Below are 17,757 nucleotides of genomic sequence, written 5' to 3' on the forward strand. Positions count from 1 at the left end.
TTGAAACTAGCAAACATATTTCCCCTAATTTTACTATTTATTAATAAACTAGAGTATTTTTACCTGCAACCAGGATAATTTATTTTGGGGACTATCGTTAACTAAAGCTAATGGGGAGAAAAACATTGAAAGTAAATACAATTTTTTTTGTTTGTTTTTTATGTGTGTCCTTGTGTATTTCTCTGTATTTTGGAGGAATCCAAATATTCTTGTCTATTTGTGTTCGGCTTAATGTAATTTCCAATTTAACCCATCTTTTTTCTGAATTTTTTTTCGTCCATTCTATCATCTGTGATAACACTGCTGCTGTGTAATATCTTTAAATATCAGGTGACCCGAATACCCCTGACAACTTATCTCTACAAAGAGCTGCATACTGTTCCCTAGGTTTTTTCCCTTGCCATATATACTTTAGTAACATTATTTTAATTGTTTTAAAATATGCCGATGGGATAGCAATGGGTAGCATTTGAAATCTATATATATTTTAGGCAAAATTATAATTTTGAACATATTCATGCCCAACCAGGAGAATGGGGGAGTTGATATTTTCCTAATATTTCGCTTTATCTCCTCTAACAGGGTATGTAATTAAAAGTTTGATACAAAAGTTTGATACAATAATCCTCAGGTTTAAATTCTACTACTTGTTTATATTAAAGTGTTGGTATTTTGCCAATATTCTGCTCTTCATAAAGAAAAGTTAGACTCTCAAAGTCTGTGTTGAACGTTGAAAATAAATTTCCCCAAAATGCTTACAGATACAGAGATGAATAAAGATTCTATTAGGGCTTGTTTATACTTGTGTTGCACTCTGAAGAGCGATCTTCAGAGGCCGTTTGACAGGCTATGTCCCCTCTTTACCCCCTGCTTTAACCCCTAAGAACCTGCATTATCATTGTATATGGCTGCAGTGCAAATCTATTCACTTGAATAGGTTGGGACAGTAGGGATAAATTCTGCCACACTGTGATGCAAATCAATGTGTCCACAGCATATGTACTACATCATTCAATGTATTTGTGGTTTGGGGGCAGTAGAAATGTGACTCAGCCACATGTTTTCACTGCCCCTTAACTGCAAGTGTAAACAAGGCCTTAAAGCTCTTTTAGTGCTTGTTAAGAATATGTAAATATTTTAGTGTGCATGATTTGGGTACATGTTCAATTTAACTGTGGCCACAATTAAACAATTATTGTATCTTTAATAATTGCTACTTGTAATGTTGTGTTGCTAGGCACTAGATTAAGCATTAAGAATATAATAAAAGTTACTTTTTTTTTTTTAGACAAACACTGCACTTTCAAGCTTTGTTGAATTGATTTACCCGTTTTTTGATAGTGTGCCTAACTTTCCTTCCTCTAATGTGACAGCAATGGCGTTTGATCATTTTTTAACTCAGGCACCCAGTGCTGTTACATAAAGCTGGAGAGAGGGTGGCACCTTGGAGCTTATACACATTTTTTTCTCTTATTTTCTAGCGGTTTAGACATTTTTCTTGGTGCCCTTATAGCTCATCAAAACAATGCTTAACCACTTGCTGACCAGCCGCCGTAGTTTAATGGCCACAGGTCGACTCTGTCCCATGAAACGGCATACCTGTACGTCGCTTCACAGGACCACTAGCAGGTGCCAATTGGATACAGGGGGAGCCAATCAGTGGGTCTGGGGGCCGCAGTGGGTCCCCCGCAATGTCGCAGTCCCGCTAAAAATCGCTGATCACCACTATTACTAGAAAAAATAAAAATAAAATAAAAATGACAAATCTTTCCCCTAGTTTGTAGACGCAATCAATATACGCTTATTGGGATTTTTTTTACCACAAATATGTAGCAGAATACAAATCGGCCTAAAATGATGAAAAAAATTGATTTTTAATTTTCTTTTATTGGGAATGTTATATAGCAGAAAGTAAAAAAAGTTTTTTTTTTTTTTTTTAGAATTGTCCATTTTTTTTGTTTATAGTGCAAAAAATAAAAATCACAGAGGTGATCAAATACCAGCAAAAGAAAGCTCTATTTGTGGGAAAAAAATTACATCAATTTTATTTGGGTACAGCCTCACACGACCGCGCTATTGTCAGTTAAAATAACGCAGTTCCGTATAGCAAAAAATGGCCTGGCCATTAAGCAGTTAAAACCATCCGGTCCAGAAGTGGTTAAAGGAGTTGTAAAGTCAGAAGGTTTTCTTATCTTAATGCGTGGGTGTCCAACCTTTCGGCTTCTCTGGGCCACATTGAGTATAGAGAAATTTTCTCGGGCCGCATATAAAATATATACTATAGTAAAAGATATATAAGTAATAAAAACGCCACCGCGCCCTTCCCGCGCCACCCCCCCATACTAATTTAACACAACTAAAGGATGACCAATGACATTGAATCAGTATACAGAGGTTTACTTCTTCTGAGAGATATTAAAGGACACACTAATCACCATGACCGCTTCATTGATTTGAAGTCATGGTGGTAGGAGTCAGAAACACTGCACATGCTGGGATATTTACAGTTATGTGCTGGGGGATAGTTGCACCCCTAGCCAGAAAATGTACATGTATGAACAGGGACATGACATATTATTTACAAAACACAACTAGTTATTAAAAAACATACTGCAACAATTTACACACGCTAATGCACATACCTTTTCTACTTATTTTGCAGACTGCTGGTGGTTACTGCTGGTGGGTAATGCAGGCGGTTACTGCTGGCGGGTAATGTTGGTCATGCGGGTACTGCTGGAGGAAGCAGCGGCTGCAGTAGAGAGCAGAGCCGCTTCTTTCTGTATGGCTCCTGTCACAGGCGGAGTGCATTTCATGTCACTCCGCCTTTGACAGAGTCGGAACTATACAGGAAGCAGCGGCTCTGCCACTGACTGCAGACATCCTAAGTCTCCCGCAGCAGCCAGGAGATCGCACGGCGCTTGCAGCCTAGCGCGTTCCCATCCAATGCAGCCTAAACAATGCCTATCCAATGCGTGCCCATCCAATGCAGCCTGTTTAGTGCCCATTCTATGCAGCCTGATCAGTGCCCATCCATTGCAGCCTCACCAATGCATGACCATCCAATACAGCCTGATCAGTGCCCTTCTAATGCAGCCTCGCCAGTGCATGCCCATCCAGTGCAGCCTCGCCAGTGCGTGCCCATCCAATGCAGTTGCAGCCTCTGCCTACAGTTGGTTGGAAGCAACTGTGGCCTTGCTCTCGACTTGACTTCCTTCCTCCCCAGAAAAAAAAAAAATTGTCAGGAGGCAGTGGGCCGCAGTTCTGGGCCATATGCGGCCGTCGGGCCGCAGGTTGGACATGCCTGTCTTAATGCATTCTATGCATTAGGATAAAAAACCTTCTGTGTGTAGCAGCTGCTCCAACACCCTCTAACTTACCTTAGCCCATCTCTATCCAGCAATGTCCAAGAGTGTTTTGGACATCCGAGACACTCCCTCCTGATTGGCTGAGGCACAGTAGTGGCGCCATCGGCTCCTGCTGCTGGTAGAGTCATTCAGCCAATCAGGAGAGAGAGGGGGCGGGGTAGGGCTGCAGCCCCATGTCTGAATGGACACAGGGAGCTGTGAGTCGGCTGGGGTGCCCCCATAGTAAGCTGCTTGCTGTGGGGGAACTCACCAGGAGGGAGGGGCCAGGAGGGACCCGAGAAGAGGAGGATCCAAGCTGCTCTGTGAAAAATCCACAGAGAATCGCTTTAATTCCTCCTAAAAAGTGGCAAAATTAAATCAATTGTCTTATGTATACTTGCATGCCTTTGGTATGTCACGGAGTAAAAGAAAATAAAGTGTGAAAATAAATAACATTACCAATAATCTTACCAGTAAAATTTGTTTTCTAGAGTACAGCACAGGATACTTCTTTATATCATTACCACTGGATTATTATGCAGCTACATTCAGGTGACTGGACACTGGCAAAAAAGCTGTTCCCTGATACATCCCCTCCCACTCCCAGATAATCTCAGCTTTGCAGCAAGCATTAAGGATATCATAAAAACAGAGGGTAATGGGTGGTTGTTCAAAAGCAATCCAACAGAGGGGTGGGCAACACATCAAAAAAACAGTCCCACAAAACAAAAGTGGACTGGAAAAGGCTCGGCAGCAGCATTTAGCACCTTACACCTGCATCAGAAGATGCCTGAACAATCCACCTAGTAGAATTTAACAAACTTGTGAACAGAAACCTAGGTGGCATCCTTGCCAATATATAATACAGATACCTGTAAAGGCAAACACTAACAGATCTGGTAGCAAATGCCTTAACAGGAAAAGGAGGAACCCTGATGAAGTCATGTGGTTTGTGACGCAACTAGTCAGGAAGGAGTTGGGTACATCACTTCCGTTTTCGGCCGATCACATAAGTTCATGGTTTCTGAAGCTGTTGTAATCAGCTTTAAATGAATCATCATTTGGGCCATTGATTGGTCAGAGAAGGATTAATACTCCCAAATGTGGGAATGCTATGGGTTGCATGCAGGAGGTTAGCAGTTAGTGGAGGTGAAGGGGCTGGATGCACTGTGCCACTTACATGTCTCCCGAGCACTTTATCACACAGCAGCCTATCTTTGTGGATGGAAGACCACCTTTACATGGACTTTTATGCTTGTCTGTATATTGATTTACCTACCTGCGCTGCACTTTTGTGTGTTGTTTAGTTCTTAGCTTGCAATTGATTGCTTGATAGGTTGTCTTTACTCTGAATATCTATTGCATTTTGTTAGGAAAAGGAGGAACCCTATACTTCAAAATATAGACTTAAACTTGTCTAATCCATCTAGCAATGGTGGAGTGAGAGAGAGGGAGATCCTTACAGGAGCCCTCAGGAAGCACAAACAGTTTTCGGATTTCCGAAAGGTAGAAAGTAGCAAAAAGGTAAACTAACAAAGTATTCACTATATCCAGGTATATTTCCAGGAATTTCCTTAAGGTTCTTAGTATGCCACAAGATAGGATGATATCCTGGTTAATGTGGAAAGCAGAGCCCACATCTCTGTGCAACACTAAGAATGACTCCCTACAGGATAATGCTGCTCATTCAGAGACACTCTATGCACATGTAAAAAAAAAGGCAAGGTAATATCCTTAATAGGTTCGAAGAACAACTTTTACAGAGGCAAAAGACTGAGGTCTAAAGGGGACACAGGGGATCAGATTGGAGGGAGAGATGCGAGTTACACCCTGAACAAAGACTAGAGGTCACTGAAATGAACAGACAAGGCCAAGAATTGTCCCTTGACAAAACTCAAGGCCAGATATTGGTACAGACGGGACTGGAGGAAAGCCAGTAATTTTCTAGGCCTGAAGAGCTCATGTGTGAAAGCGAAGAGACAGACGTTTGTCCCAGGGCAGAAAGATCCAGGACAGAGCTGTGTGTAGAGTGTAAAACCCGGATACTCCAGTCTATGAGATGGGTCCTGTGATGACCTCCTCCGATTAAGGATCCACTTGAAACTGCAGAGATTGTACTGTCTGGCAAACATAGGCAATCAGGTACAGGGAAAACTGATTCTACAGGAGAACACAGTACCAGGTACCGCACAATATGAATCCCCTGAGTGTGAAGCAGAGCCAAAACTGGGCCAAGCACCATGGTAAAAACTCAGAGGGCTATGGATAGGCCAAATGGAAGGGTGAGAAATTTGTAATGCTGATTGGCCACCGCAAACTGTACATGATGATGTGGAGAAATTGGAGTAAGCAAATACGTGTTTCTGGTATCTATGGAAGCCAGAAAATCCCCAGGAAACAGGGAGGCAATGACTATCCCAGCATATTCTATGCAAAACTTCTGAAACTGCAGGATCCATTTAAGAACCTTTAAACCGAAAATGGGCCAGACTTTCCCATTCGGTTTCAGGCCTGCAAAGAGGATTAGGTAAAAACTTTGAAAGTGTACAATTGTTGGTTTGGGGGTTATGACCTCTTGGGACAGGAGTGTAGGGACAAGAGTTGTTAGACAACAGTCAAAAAGTATGCCTGTCATGATGAGGAATTGGACAGGTTTGATGGCATATTGCCTGGAGGAGTAAGAAAATCCAGTTTTTAGCCCATAGAAATGACATTCTGGACCTTTGTGTCCAAAATGTATTGGGACCAGAAGGTCGACAAGGCTGACAAACATCCCTCACCTTGAGAATAGGGGGCACCCTTTTATGGTGATTGCCATAATATATTTATCCAATGCAGGGCCAATGGGTGTTTGCTTTCAAAGGGTAACTGCTCAAGGAAATTATTGCTTGCCAGCTTCATAAGTCAGAATTTCAACCAGAGAATACTCTGCATGTGGATAGAGAAAAGACTAATCCTGGAAATCTGAGGAATTGTATCTACCAAGGTATTCAGGCAGTAGTGTAAGGCCATAAGCAAATGTCAAACCAGCTGCGGACAAAAGCTGAGCTAGAGTCATGGGTCATGAATTTCATCCAGACAGTAATAAACTTACGGTAGTTGGCAGAATCTACTACAGGAAGTTCCTACTTACAAAGGGAACTTTTCTCAATATATAATTGGTCCAGTATAATGTTTTAGAGGAAACAATAACTTCCCTGGGTGAATCCCTTTAAAGGACAGGCTCTACCAGCGAATGAACCAGGATGTTTTAGCTGGTCTAGGGAATATAGGTGACCTCGTACTGAACATCTTGGGAGTGACCAGATTCAGGGTACCTGCTCCAATGCTAAGCAAGAGTGTACTGCATCTATAATGTTAGATCCTCCTCTTCACCAACTACCTCTTCCCCAGGAACTACATCTGGCTCAAGGGTAAAATCAAAAGCTGAGGGGTGCACAGAGGGAGTCTGAAAGGGGCACAGTGTTGACCCCTGCTGTATATGGCCTCAATAAGGCTATAAAACTTCTGCCCATGAAATGTGACACTGTGGCAGAAATTATTTTCTATATAGGAAAGAAATGACTGGAAAAGTTGGATGACTTGCTAAAAGACCAGAGGAAGGCAGCAAGTCAAATTAAAGGGTACTAGGGCCCTGATTGGAAAACTACAACCCACAAGGAGACTAAAAGCTGAGCCTGAGTTAGCAAAACCATTTGACCCTTTTCTTTCTGTTTATGACCTGCCAAGTTTGTAAAATGTGTCCTCATAGGGGTACTTACAACTTGGCAGCATCTAGGCCTGGAAAATTACAGCGGTTGCAGATTGAAAAGCAAAGGTCATTTTTTTTTGCCATCTGTGTCCAATTGTGGAGATTTCCCTTCCTGTCCTATAGCCAAACTGGAAGTGAGAGGAAATACTTGCAAACTAAGAGATTTTTATTGGGAACCCCAGGTCACCAGAATTAGTGTCCCCATTGGAAGATTTTTCCTCTAATACTTTTCTGACGACAACCTAAAATTTTGGATTTTCTTTAACTTTCATTTTCAATGATAATGGTAAACAGGACAAATAGAGAAGGTGAATCCCCTTAACAGGGGTACAGAAATCAATAAAAACTGACAGGCTTTCTATTCCCTCTCCAGTCTATCCAAAACTAAAAAAAAAGGTTTGCCTTTAATTATACTTTAAAAGGTAACTACACTTTCATGGGGGGAAAAAAAAGAAAATAAACAAAAAATAATATAGCGTATACAACTGCGGCACAAGTCATATTGTAATTGAATGTTATTAAAAATTACCTTTGCTTTTCAATCTGCAGCCGCTGTAATTTTCTGAAATTGGAATGCAATATGGCTACCTGGAGTTGTTTTGTACACAGAATGTGTACTGACCACACCCCAGAAACCTAATTTCCAGCTTGTGTGATTGGCTCACCAATTTTCCCAGAAGTCTGCTCTAAGATACAAGTCAGATTTCTGGCATCCCCTGGAACAAAAATGTCCTTTTTGTTGAGACACTCCCAATAGGAACATGTCTAAAGGGATGCAGGCCCAGCAGATTTCCTCATTAGTGGCCTGCAGCTGCACAGCTGACAGATATTTATGAAACCACTCCCATTAGACCCACTCAGCACAGAGGAACAAACAGGGATTTCTTCAGAATAACAAAAGGTAGGAATCTGCAACAAAGGTTGTTATAATCCTTGCAATATACATAGATCATTTAGAGAGGAATGTTTTTTTCTCAACAAAAGTGGAGTTATGCTTTAAGGGAAGTGTAGCCTCCCTAGATGTGGCCACAAGAGCAAAATCTTCTTCAGATTGGATGGAAAGTGCATATGGTAGACAAAGAGCCAAAGAAAACTTTTAAAAAGGTACAAGCTGAACTCCAAGGTCAAAGTAAATCAGTGCTGAACTGCACCATCCATCGCTCTTTGAGCGAATGTGGGCTCAAAGAAAAAAGATGCCGGACACCTCCACTGTTGAAAGAAAAAACAAACAAGCCAGATTGCAAGTTTGCTAAAATTTACATTGACAAGCCACAATGCTTCTGGGAGAATGTCCTTCGGACCGACAGAACAAAAAATGGGGCTGCTTGTAAATTCACATCGGCTCTATGTTAACAGATGAAAATATGATGTTTTTAATGAAAAGAACACAGTAGCTACAATGAAACATGGAGAAGGCTGAGTTATGTTTTGGGATTGTCTAGCTGTGTCTGGAAAACAGTACCTTGAATTTGAACAGGGTACAATGAATTCTTATGACTATCAAGGACCTTCAGAGTGAAATCTGCTCAGTGTCAGAAAGCACTGTCTCATTTACAGGTCTTGGGTTCTACAACCAGAAAATGATTCAAAATATACAGCTAGAAGCATGCAAGAATAGCCAAGAACAAAACATTGGGCTATTAAGTGGCATTCTAGGAGCCCTGATCTGAATCTTTTTAATCATTTATAGAAAAAGCTGAAACAAGCAGCCTGGGGAAGGCATTCCTCAACTCTGGGAGGGCTGGAGCAGTTTGCTGAAGAAGAGTGGCCCAATCGTCCCATTGGCAAATGCAGAATTCTCATTAAGAGCTTTATAAATCACCTGTCTGTAGTGATTACCTTCAAAGATTGTGCAACAAGATATTAGGTTACGGGTTCCATCATTTTGTCAATGCCTTTTTAAGTTGTTTGATTATTTAGCATAATAGGTTGATTAAAAAAAATTACAGCAAAGATTTTTATTACTATTGTAGTTTTAAAGGTATTTCAGAAAAATAGTAGACCCTTTTTGTGCAAGGGTACCAAAAATGTGTCTGTCTCAGTATGACCTGATGGCTAAGGGCAAAGTTTTGTGAACCTGTTGTTTTGCATTATATGGGGGGCAAAGCACAGGTGCATGTTAAAAGGTATGTGTCATTTTTTGTACTATCCACTTTAAAATAAACTTGCAGCATTGGAGCATTAGAAGCTATTTAAGTTTTGATCCGTTGGTACCTAGTTTCTGCTATAATCTCTACATTTGTTTCCAACCACCCACGACAAGCTTTCGGAGTTGTGCTGATAGTGGTACCCATTCTTATTAGGTGGTCCTGTCCCATCGTTAGGTGGTTTTTAGGAAGAGATATTCAGAAATATCTCTACACTGTCTTCTACTGTGATCCTTCCCAATCTCCTTCTATCATTGCCTAATGTACACACCCCGGACCAAATTTTGTTAATCCAAGTAGCAACAGCCAAATAAACTATAAAGAAGGCAGTGAAGACTAACTCTCTTAATATAACGGAGACAAAATACAGGATTACTAAAGCTATGATCTATGCTAAAATTAGTGCAGTCCTTCAGGATAGCATTGAACATTACACTAAACTATGGCAGCTATTGGTCTACCACTTCTCACCCCCCTCCCGTCATGTTGATGACTCTCTCTCCTACTCTCTAACACCTTTGTCTCCACCTCACCAACTATTATCTGTTAATCACTTTATTGCCAGACCTCCCTTTGACCCCCAGGGACACCCCCCCCCCCTTCATCGCCTACTATATCAGACTTGTCTACTCGGCATTGTTCACTACCTATCCCCAGATATCCATTAACCTGCAAATAGCAGCAAACTACTAGCTATGAATGGTTCACCTACCATTGTATGTCTGCAATACTTCTGCCTACTGTCTTGGCTCTATAACCTCAAGCTTTATTTACACCTTTGAATGACAGTTTATCTTTTGTTATTTTAATACTGTCAATGGTAATGCCTTCCTACATATTTACTGTATAACATATGACTCTTTTCTTCCAAAGCCATGTCCCTTGTTAAATTAATTAAAAAACACTGCATTTTTTAAGCAAAATAAAGCAATATGGCATTACACAAACCTACGCCCCAGAATTATATTTTAGGCATAACAATAATAAAAAAAATGTTAATCATTTATATCATTTCAATCTATGACCTGCTGGACTGCATGACTTTCTACCCTGACATTCATCTTCAGCATGTGGTTTCCCCACCGCATAAATCACTAAAGTGACCAGTGCAGTGCTCAGTGCACTTAGCATTCGTGTTTTTTAGTTTCCAACTGCCATGTCATCATTTAACTGAGCAGAAAGAGAAGGGGCGTTAATGGCAAGACAGTCAGCAGGCACCATTCTTCAAACAAATAGAAGAAAAAAATAAATAATTAAAAAGAAAAATAAAAAAAATTACCGTAAAGCGACACTAAACTAAAAAAAAGAAAATTCTATTCATGTATGTATGCGTACATTTAAAAATTCCCTTTTATTGCTCCCTCCTTCAAATTAGCTTTTTTTTTTTTTTTTTGCTGCTGTGATTTAAGTTCCTGCTAGAATGTTCTTCATGCTCCCACTGTATGTTGTAATGTAGCCACCCTCTCTTGTTCGCTGCCATGATGGGCTAGGGGTTATGGACCATGGAGCAGTGAACATGACCGCAACAAATGTGCACTGCTCATTCCAAACACATTAAAGTGAGTAGGAAAAGGAAAGATTCAGGAGTTCATGGAGGAAATTAAAATAAGGGGGAAAAACAAAGCAAGAAACAATTTCATAAACCATGGATTACAGGACCAATACGTATTGGACATGGATGAATTTTTATTTTTTGAGAATTTGTTTAGTCGTGACATGTGTATACTTCTATTCAGCTAAAAACCTGGCACCTGGTGCACATTTAAATGACTTTATAAGTATATGCCCAGGCACCTTCCAATGACGTGTGAACTGGACCTAGGCTTTGAAGAAAAAGAATCTTCTCCCAAACACTGAGTACTTTTTTTTAACTTCTTGCAGTATTTATTTTTGTAAAGAATAATTTTATAGAGCCTGCAGTTCATAATAGAAGCTCTATGAGAAAACAATCTAAATCTGGCTGCTAAAGATTTGACCAGGCACAGTGTTTTCCTGCTAGTAGTAATAGATCACTTACTGATTTTGTTGGTTGTGTGGACAGCTATAGAAAATGATTACCACATTATTACTGCATGCAGTAGATCTGTTCAGCAACACTCAATAGCCAACATTTTTTGAAAAGAGGGAAAAATACATTAAAATTCTAAAATATTCACTGATATATAGGTGTAACAATATATCAAACCGTAGAACTAATATTAGTATTATTAACTGTTTAGATTAACTGCATGAATCTAAAGTTAGTATAAACTGCTTTGTGTGTTTTGTAGAAGCGTGCCCATCCTCCAGTATATGTGCAATGAAATGACTTCATAGCAGATGGAAGAGCAGGGAGGTCAGGTTAACAGATCAGCCTGCTGGTGGCTTGTCCAAAAAAAGAGAAAGAGCCGAACATGCAAAACGCAAGTCTTTTACCATTTAATACATTTTCAATACAGGAATTTTCAACATCATGCTGTAATCTTTCTGTATATTCACAGCATCCTACTTTACTTTTTGTGTCATTCTCCCCTGACAATTTCACTTACAGCTAATTAGCCTATTTACCCCATGGCATGTTATTCCCTGTTGCCAAAACTGTTAAATGCTTCCATAAGTAGAGAAAAGGCATTAGCACCAGACAGATGCAATGATACTAGCTGACAATGGATGTGTGAAGCAATTGCCTTAATTAGGAAGCTCATTAAATCACGCAGCATAAAAAAATAAAAAAATCCTGGGAAAAAAGTCTCCAAAATGCTGTATCATTTATTTTGCAAGAATCGGATTCATAAAACCTCTCAATTTACACCTTTAATGGGGACACCTCGAAAAATAATGTAATTACTAATTAGCGCTAAGCTAAATCTATTTAAAAAAACAGGGTGTGTTTAGAGGCCTTCTAGAGATATACTACTAAGCTTGGGCAAATCTGAATGTCTGGACAAAATATATATATATATAAAAAAAAAAAACGTAATAAAGTGCAATAACTGCACTTTTCCACATGTTTTAGCCCTTTAAAAATATTCAAGTAGAGAAAATACTTATTGATCTAAAATCCATTGTGCTCCCAACTTCCCAACAGCCAGAGTGGACAACACAGTGATTCTGTTGCAATGAAATCCCAAATAGTGTTGTCAGCTCTGCCCAGTTGTTCCTGCCTAGACTACTTAACACCCTTATCCTCATTTTCATAACATAAGTAAGAAGTTTTGTAATCCAATGAAGAACTGCAGAGAGTTTATAACTCTGCTTGGGTTTTCATTGCAATAGAGACAGAGATGTCAACTGAAACAGGCAGTGATGTCAGCTCAAGCTAGAGGTTTGGAGCTCACAGTATTTCTGGGTCAACAGCTATTTTTCAGTACTTAAACTGTAATTAATGTGGAAAAAAGTCCACGTACACCCATTGCTCCAGAAATGCTATCCCTGCAAGATTCCTCCAGGAATGCTATCCCTGCAAGTTTCCTCCTTAACACTGACTTCTTCATCTGATCTTCTTCCGTGCTTGGAATCTTCAGCCATCTTGATTGGCACGCACAAAATGACATGACTTCCCTATATTTGCACAGGAGTTAATTCATTCTGGCACCAAAAATGCAGAGAACGTACACTGAGATCTGCATGCTCAGCTCAGTCTATAGTCTAAAGAAATTTACAAGCACTCTGGAATTCATAAAGACAATCTTCAAAAATCTGTCTCCCGTCTGTGCAACAAATGGCACAACTTGCCACAGATTCATGTAACTGTTGGTAAATTGTATATGAATTTGTTGCAGAATTTTGTCTGTGATACACTACCTACACATGATACACATAACTCCAACAAGATTTTATTTACATCCATTTTTCTTATTGCAGATTAGACGTTATTTCTAAAGGAATTTTTCAAAGCCATAGCACCAGAATGTAAAAGTGATAAACTTAAGAACTACCTGAATATGTTACATGAGTAGGAGATAGTAAGAAAACGGATGTATGGCCTGCATTAATTTGGAACAGGACTTGCTAATATGGCCACTTTGTGAGAAACGGATCACAAATGCTTTATTAAATTGCTCCAATAGTATAATAGTCTCCTGTGCAATAAAACATTTTTTGTTAGAATGCTTTTAGATAAAGTTCCACTCTAGAAAGACAAAATGTTGGGAGAAAGGTTCATAGGTTTCAGATGGGTACTTTTGCTACATTTCAACTCTACCAAATGATTAGCTTGCTAAAAAAGCATATAGCCCTAAATAATTAAATCTCCTACTGTGGAACTAAAATTCATATTCAATCCACTATCCCAATGGAAAAAAACAAAACAAAAAAAAACCACTACTGAAACATTTTACATTTTAGGCAGAAAATAAAGGTACGTCTTAAATCTTTAGTACAATAAAAAAACTTGTACTAACCCAAAACACAAAGGGACTTGCAATTGCCCTTTTGGCAGCAATATCACATGGAACACTTTATGGAAGAAATAGGAAAAATGGAAGAAGAGTACCTTTATCATGTCAGCTGACAAAAAATAAATTTAAAATACGAAATAAAGGTACAGTGCCCTGTAGTGAAATATTTTTTTAATACAACAGGTTAGATAGAAGATCCTGCAGACCAAAATTAATTTATCAAAGATATAGAAATAAAGGCAATGAAAGGGTATCTATAATGATGAACCCAACATATAAAAGTCTGTAAAGAAAAAAAGGGAGATCCTGCAAGAACAACAAATATATACTTATTAAGTTATACTGTGCAAATAAACAGTTATTCACATAGAAGACCACAGGTAGAGATAATGGTAGCTTAAAATAAAAATGATAGCTGAGATACACTGTTTTAGAGACGTTTGAAGGTGTTTTCAATAGTTATTAGCGGCTTGTTGTTTTCATGAGCTTGTAGTGATGGCGACTATTTTTGTTACTTTATTTGGTCTACATTGCCCTGTCTATGTCCCCTTTGGCTTTAATAAAACACACATTTTTTCTACATAATTATGTTGCTACTATTGTCTCTATTTCTATTAATACTTATTGGAAAAATAAAGCTTTTTGTGTATGTATTAGGGAGCGCAAAATACAGGAAACGTTCATGAAAAGCATTAAGGAGTGAGAATGAAGCATACTGTAAAATCAAGGTATCTGTAATCGTTTTTAAATGTAAAATACAAAGAATGCATATAATCTTTCAAGAACAAAAGATGAACTACAAATAGTACATTTTTAATGTTGTATCTAATGTCTTATGTAACATGTGTATTGAATGAAGAGTAGAACACAAAGTAAAACAAAAGCAGTTAGAATAGCAAATTAAGCATAAGATTAGGAGCAATAATCTATATAAACATAAAAAATGTTTCTTACTGTCATTACAGAAAGCAGGTCTTCAACTGTGCAATCTGCTTTCAGTCGGTCCCTGAACATGCGAACAGTCGGGTGTTTCAGATAATAATAAGAAGCAATTCGCCCATAGGTTTGTGGCTCAATACCACGACTATCCTAAAAATAAACAAAAAGATAAATGGCATCTCTACTCACCATACTGCATTCAGGCTTTTTCGATTCTATCTAGCAAATAGTACAAATCTGATATTTATGTTTTAATTATAAAGCAAAATCGTAAAAAATACTGTAATCTCAGCATTCCGTATTTTCAGATAATCAATTTACCTTTTGTTCTTGCAAGGAAATAAAGCACCTAATGTAGATGAAATTGAATTACTTAGAAACTTAGTCTATATTTTGGATGTTTTTACAAACCATCCATTTGCTGAGCAATAGAAATGTAATGCCTAATTTCTTCATTACAAATAAAGTAGATATTTCAAGATATTCCTTTTTCCTTAGAGTGTATTGTAAACCCCACATTTACTTTTCGTGTTTGGCAATAAGCTGCACTATATAAAGTTTTTGTAAACAAATCGTTATTTGTAAATCTGTTCTAAAGTTTCTAACCTAGAGAACCTGTTCAAGAAACATTAATATAATTAATGATCACTACTGTAAATGGCCAATAGATTGCCTTGCTTAACACAGGGGAACAACATGTAACCCTGCTTTATGTTAAAGTTCTGATGTAGATTTTCTTCTAAAGCAAAATAGCTATACATAGCAGTTTGACACTTTTCTTGCTTTGTATTTAACAGCACATATTTTTCATGTTTAATTTATACCTTAGAGACATTTGAATGTTAATTGATCCTTCTCTTTACAACTATCATTTATACTTCAGCATACAGTGTGAAGTCATGAAATATTCCTAATTAGGCACGGACTCCTCTGTACTTATACCACTAATTTGCTTTCATGTCTTATGTATCAGACGAAAAAGGGAAAAGGATAGAGTTATTATCAAATACACTACAGAAATAGATGGAAGAAAAAAAAAAAGAAGACTAGTGCTGCTATCAAATTCAATAAATTGGGAGACTAATAGATTTGAATATATAAACAAGTGCAAAGTACATAAAGGAAAATGCTAAGTGATAGCAATGTAATCATGTAGAGGGGGTTTTTGATCTCTATGACCCTATGTGTAGTCGGGTTTGCCGTCGTCCCTGGTTGAGTATTGTATCGGTTTGTTGGTACCTCAGGCCAATAAGAAGTGGGACTTTTAAGGCAGGTATGGGGTATAAGAGAAAGTACAAGCAAAAATTGCTAATAATAACTAAATGATAATAATGATAATAATAATAATAAATGTTTAATTCTTAAAACATATGTACAGTGAAGTACAGTTGCGTGAAAGGGTTATAGACCCTTGTGAGGTTGTGTAATAGGAGGAGGGTTAGTGACATGTGAGAAATAGTGACTTTTTAGGGTATATCTCTGTCTTTCCCTGCTGTTAGGCTTGGGTGGTTCAGATCAGAGGTGTCTCCTATATCCTACGCGTTTCGGCCTTTAAATGGGCCTTTTTCAAGGTTGATTGTCACTATTTCTGTTGGTAAAATGCAGATTTTTGTTAAATATTTTTAAGTATCACCACTTTTGTGAATTAAATAATAGTGGTGAATTTTTCAAAAATAGTACATACATATTGTTTTCTTTGAATCCTTGTGTGTTGAAATGGCTCCCTCTTTAGCACAGCGAGAACCATGCGGTTTCCTGAAAAAATATATATATATATATATATATTTATGAGATTCAGCTACAAAGTTGATAGTGGTTCTACAGGTATGTTATTGAACTTACATGGGCCGTGTCTCATATCTGGGGTAGATCATGTGAATCTCCCCTGGTGGTTAGTTTTGATTCCGGTACGTATGAAACCGGTTCTGGGCAAGGATGTCCTTGTGCCTTTAAAAGGTGCAGTTCTATATGAGACAGGTACACGTATAGGAAGATTTTTATCTGTAATGCGATAATGCAGTATATGCAGTATATAACATTTTGGGTTTGTTTTACCTTCATTATCACTTTGCAACAAATGTGGTCCCATGCGGTTTCCAGCTGGGTCACACTTAAAGAGAGGGAGAAAACACTCCTTCAGTAATTTGCCTCCTTTTCAGGGTTGAGTAAGTGGTAAGGGACATGATCTCCAATGCAAAGGTTTACTGAATAGTATTCTCCATACAATATGTGAAAATAAGCAGCCACGTATTTTCAGGTACTGTATGGAGAATACTATTCAGTAAACGTTTGCATTGGAGATCGTGTCCCTTCTTTTCTTTCTGTGTGTGTATATATATATATATATATATATATATATATATATATATATATATATATATATGTGTGTGTGTGTGTGTGTGTGTGTGTGTGTATGTACAGTATATTCCTCATACTAACTTTTGCATCATTGTTAGCCTAGACATCACAATTCAAAAATAAAAACATACCGACTGTTGAGACTAAAACATGCTTTTAGTCTCAACAAACCAAACTTCAGGACAGCCATGTGGGTAGACATGTACGTTCTTACTTCATTGCTATACACAGAAATGCATGAAAGGGGAAGCTACAATGGCTATCTTTTTAACAGGGCCAGTCACCATTTCTCCTGAAAACCTTCACCCAATCTGACTTTAAATGCCAGGATCAGGCTATCATCAGACTCACAACAATGGGTACATTAAGTTATATTTGCCTTTACAAAACTGTGATTGCTGTATACTGTAAGGTTAGCTATAAACACCCAGATCCTGGCTTAATCAAAAGTCCCCATGCAATATTTGGGTGAGAAAATCTGACTATTTAGATTTTCTCCTAAAAGTCAATTAAAACTGCTTCCATTTGTCTAGGCCAGTGATGGCAAACCTTGGTACCCCAGATGTTTTGGAACTACATTTACCATGATGTTCATGCACTCTGCAGTGTAGTTGAGTATCATGGGAAATGTAGTTCCAAAAAGTTTAATCTTCCATATTTGATTGTACCTGAAATTAAGTAGCACCTTAAAGTTATCCATGTTTGTAAGTTAAAATGATAAATTATACAAGTAATTCTGGCACAACCACGAGACAATGTTTTGAGTGTAAAGAACTGCAAAAGATAAAGCACTGAGAAACCTTAGTCAAGGTGGCAATATATGACCGAACTTGAGC

At 38.2% G+C, this 17,757-nt stretch overlaps 1 protein-coding gene across 1 annotated transcript in view; it reads right to left on the reverse strand.

Annotated features, from left to right (window-relative positions):
* The window catches only part of ASCC3 (activating signal cointegrator 1 complex subunit 3), a 1,118,804-nt gene that overhangs the window by 110,307 nt on the left and 990,740 nt on the right, over positions 1-17,757 (reverse strand). The window contains exon 35 of the mRNA XM_082251201.1: positions 14,579-14,713. Coding sequence (XP_082107327.1) covers positions 14,579-14,713 — 135 coding nt within the window. The remainder of the gene's footprint in view (positions 1-14,578; positions 14,714-17,757) is intronic.

This window comes from Pelophylax lessonae (genome assembly GCF_965119305.1).
Source record: "Pelophylax lessonae genome assembly, chromosome: 3".
NCBI classification, from domain to species: Eukaryota; Metazoa; Chordata; class Amphibia; order Anura; family Ranidae; genus Pelophylax; species Pelophylax lessonae.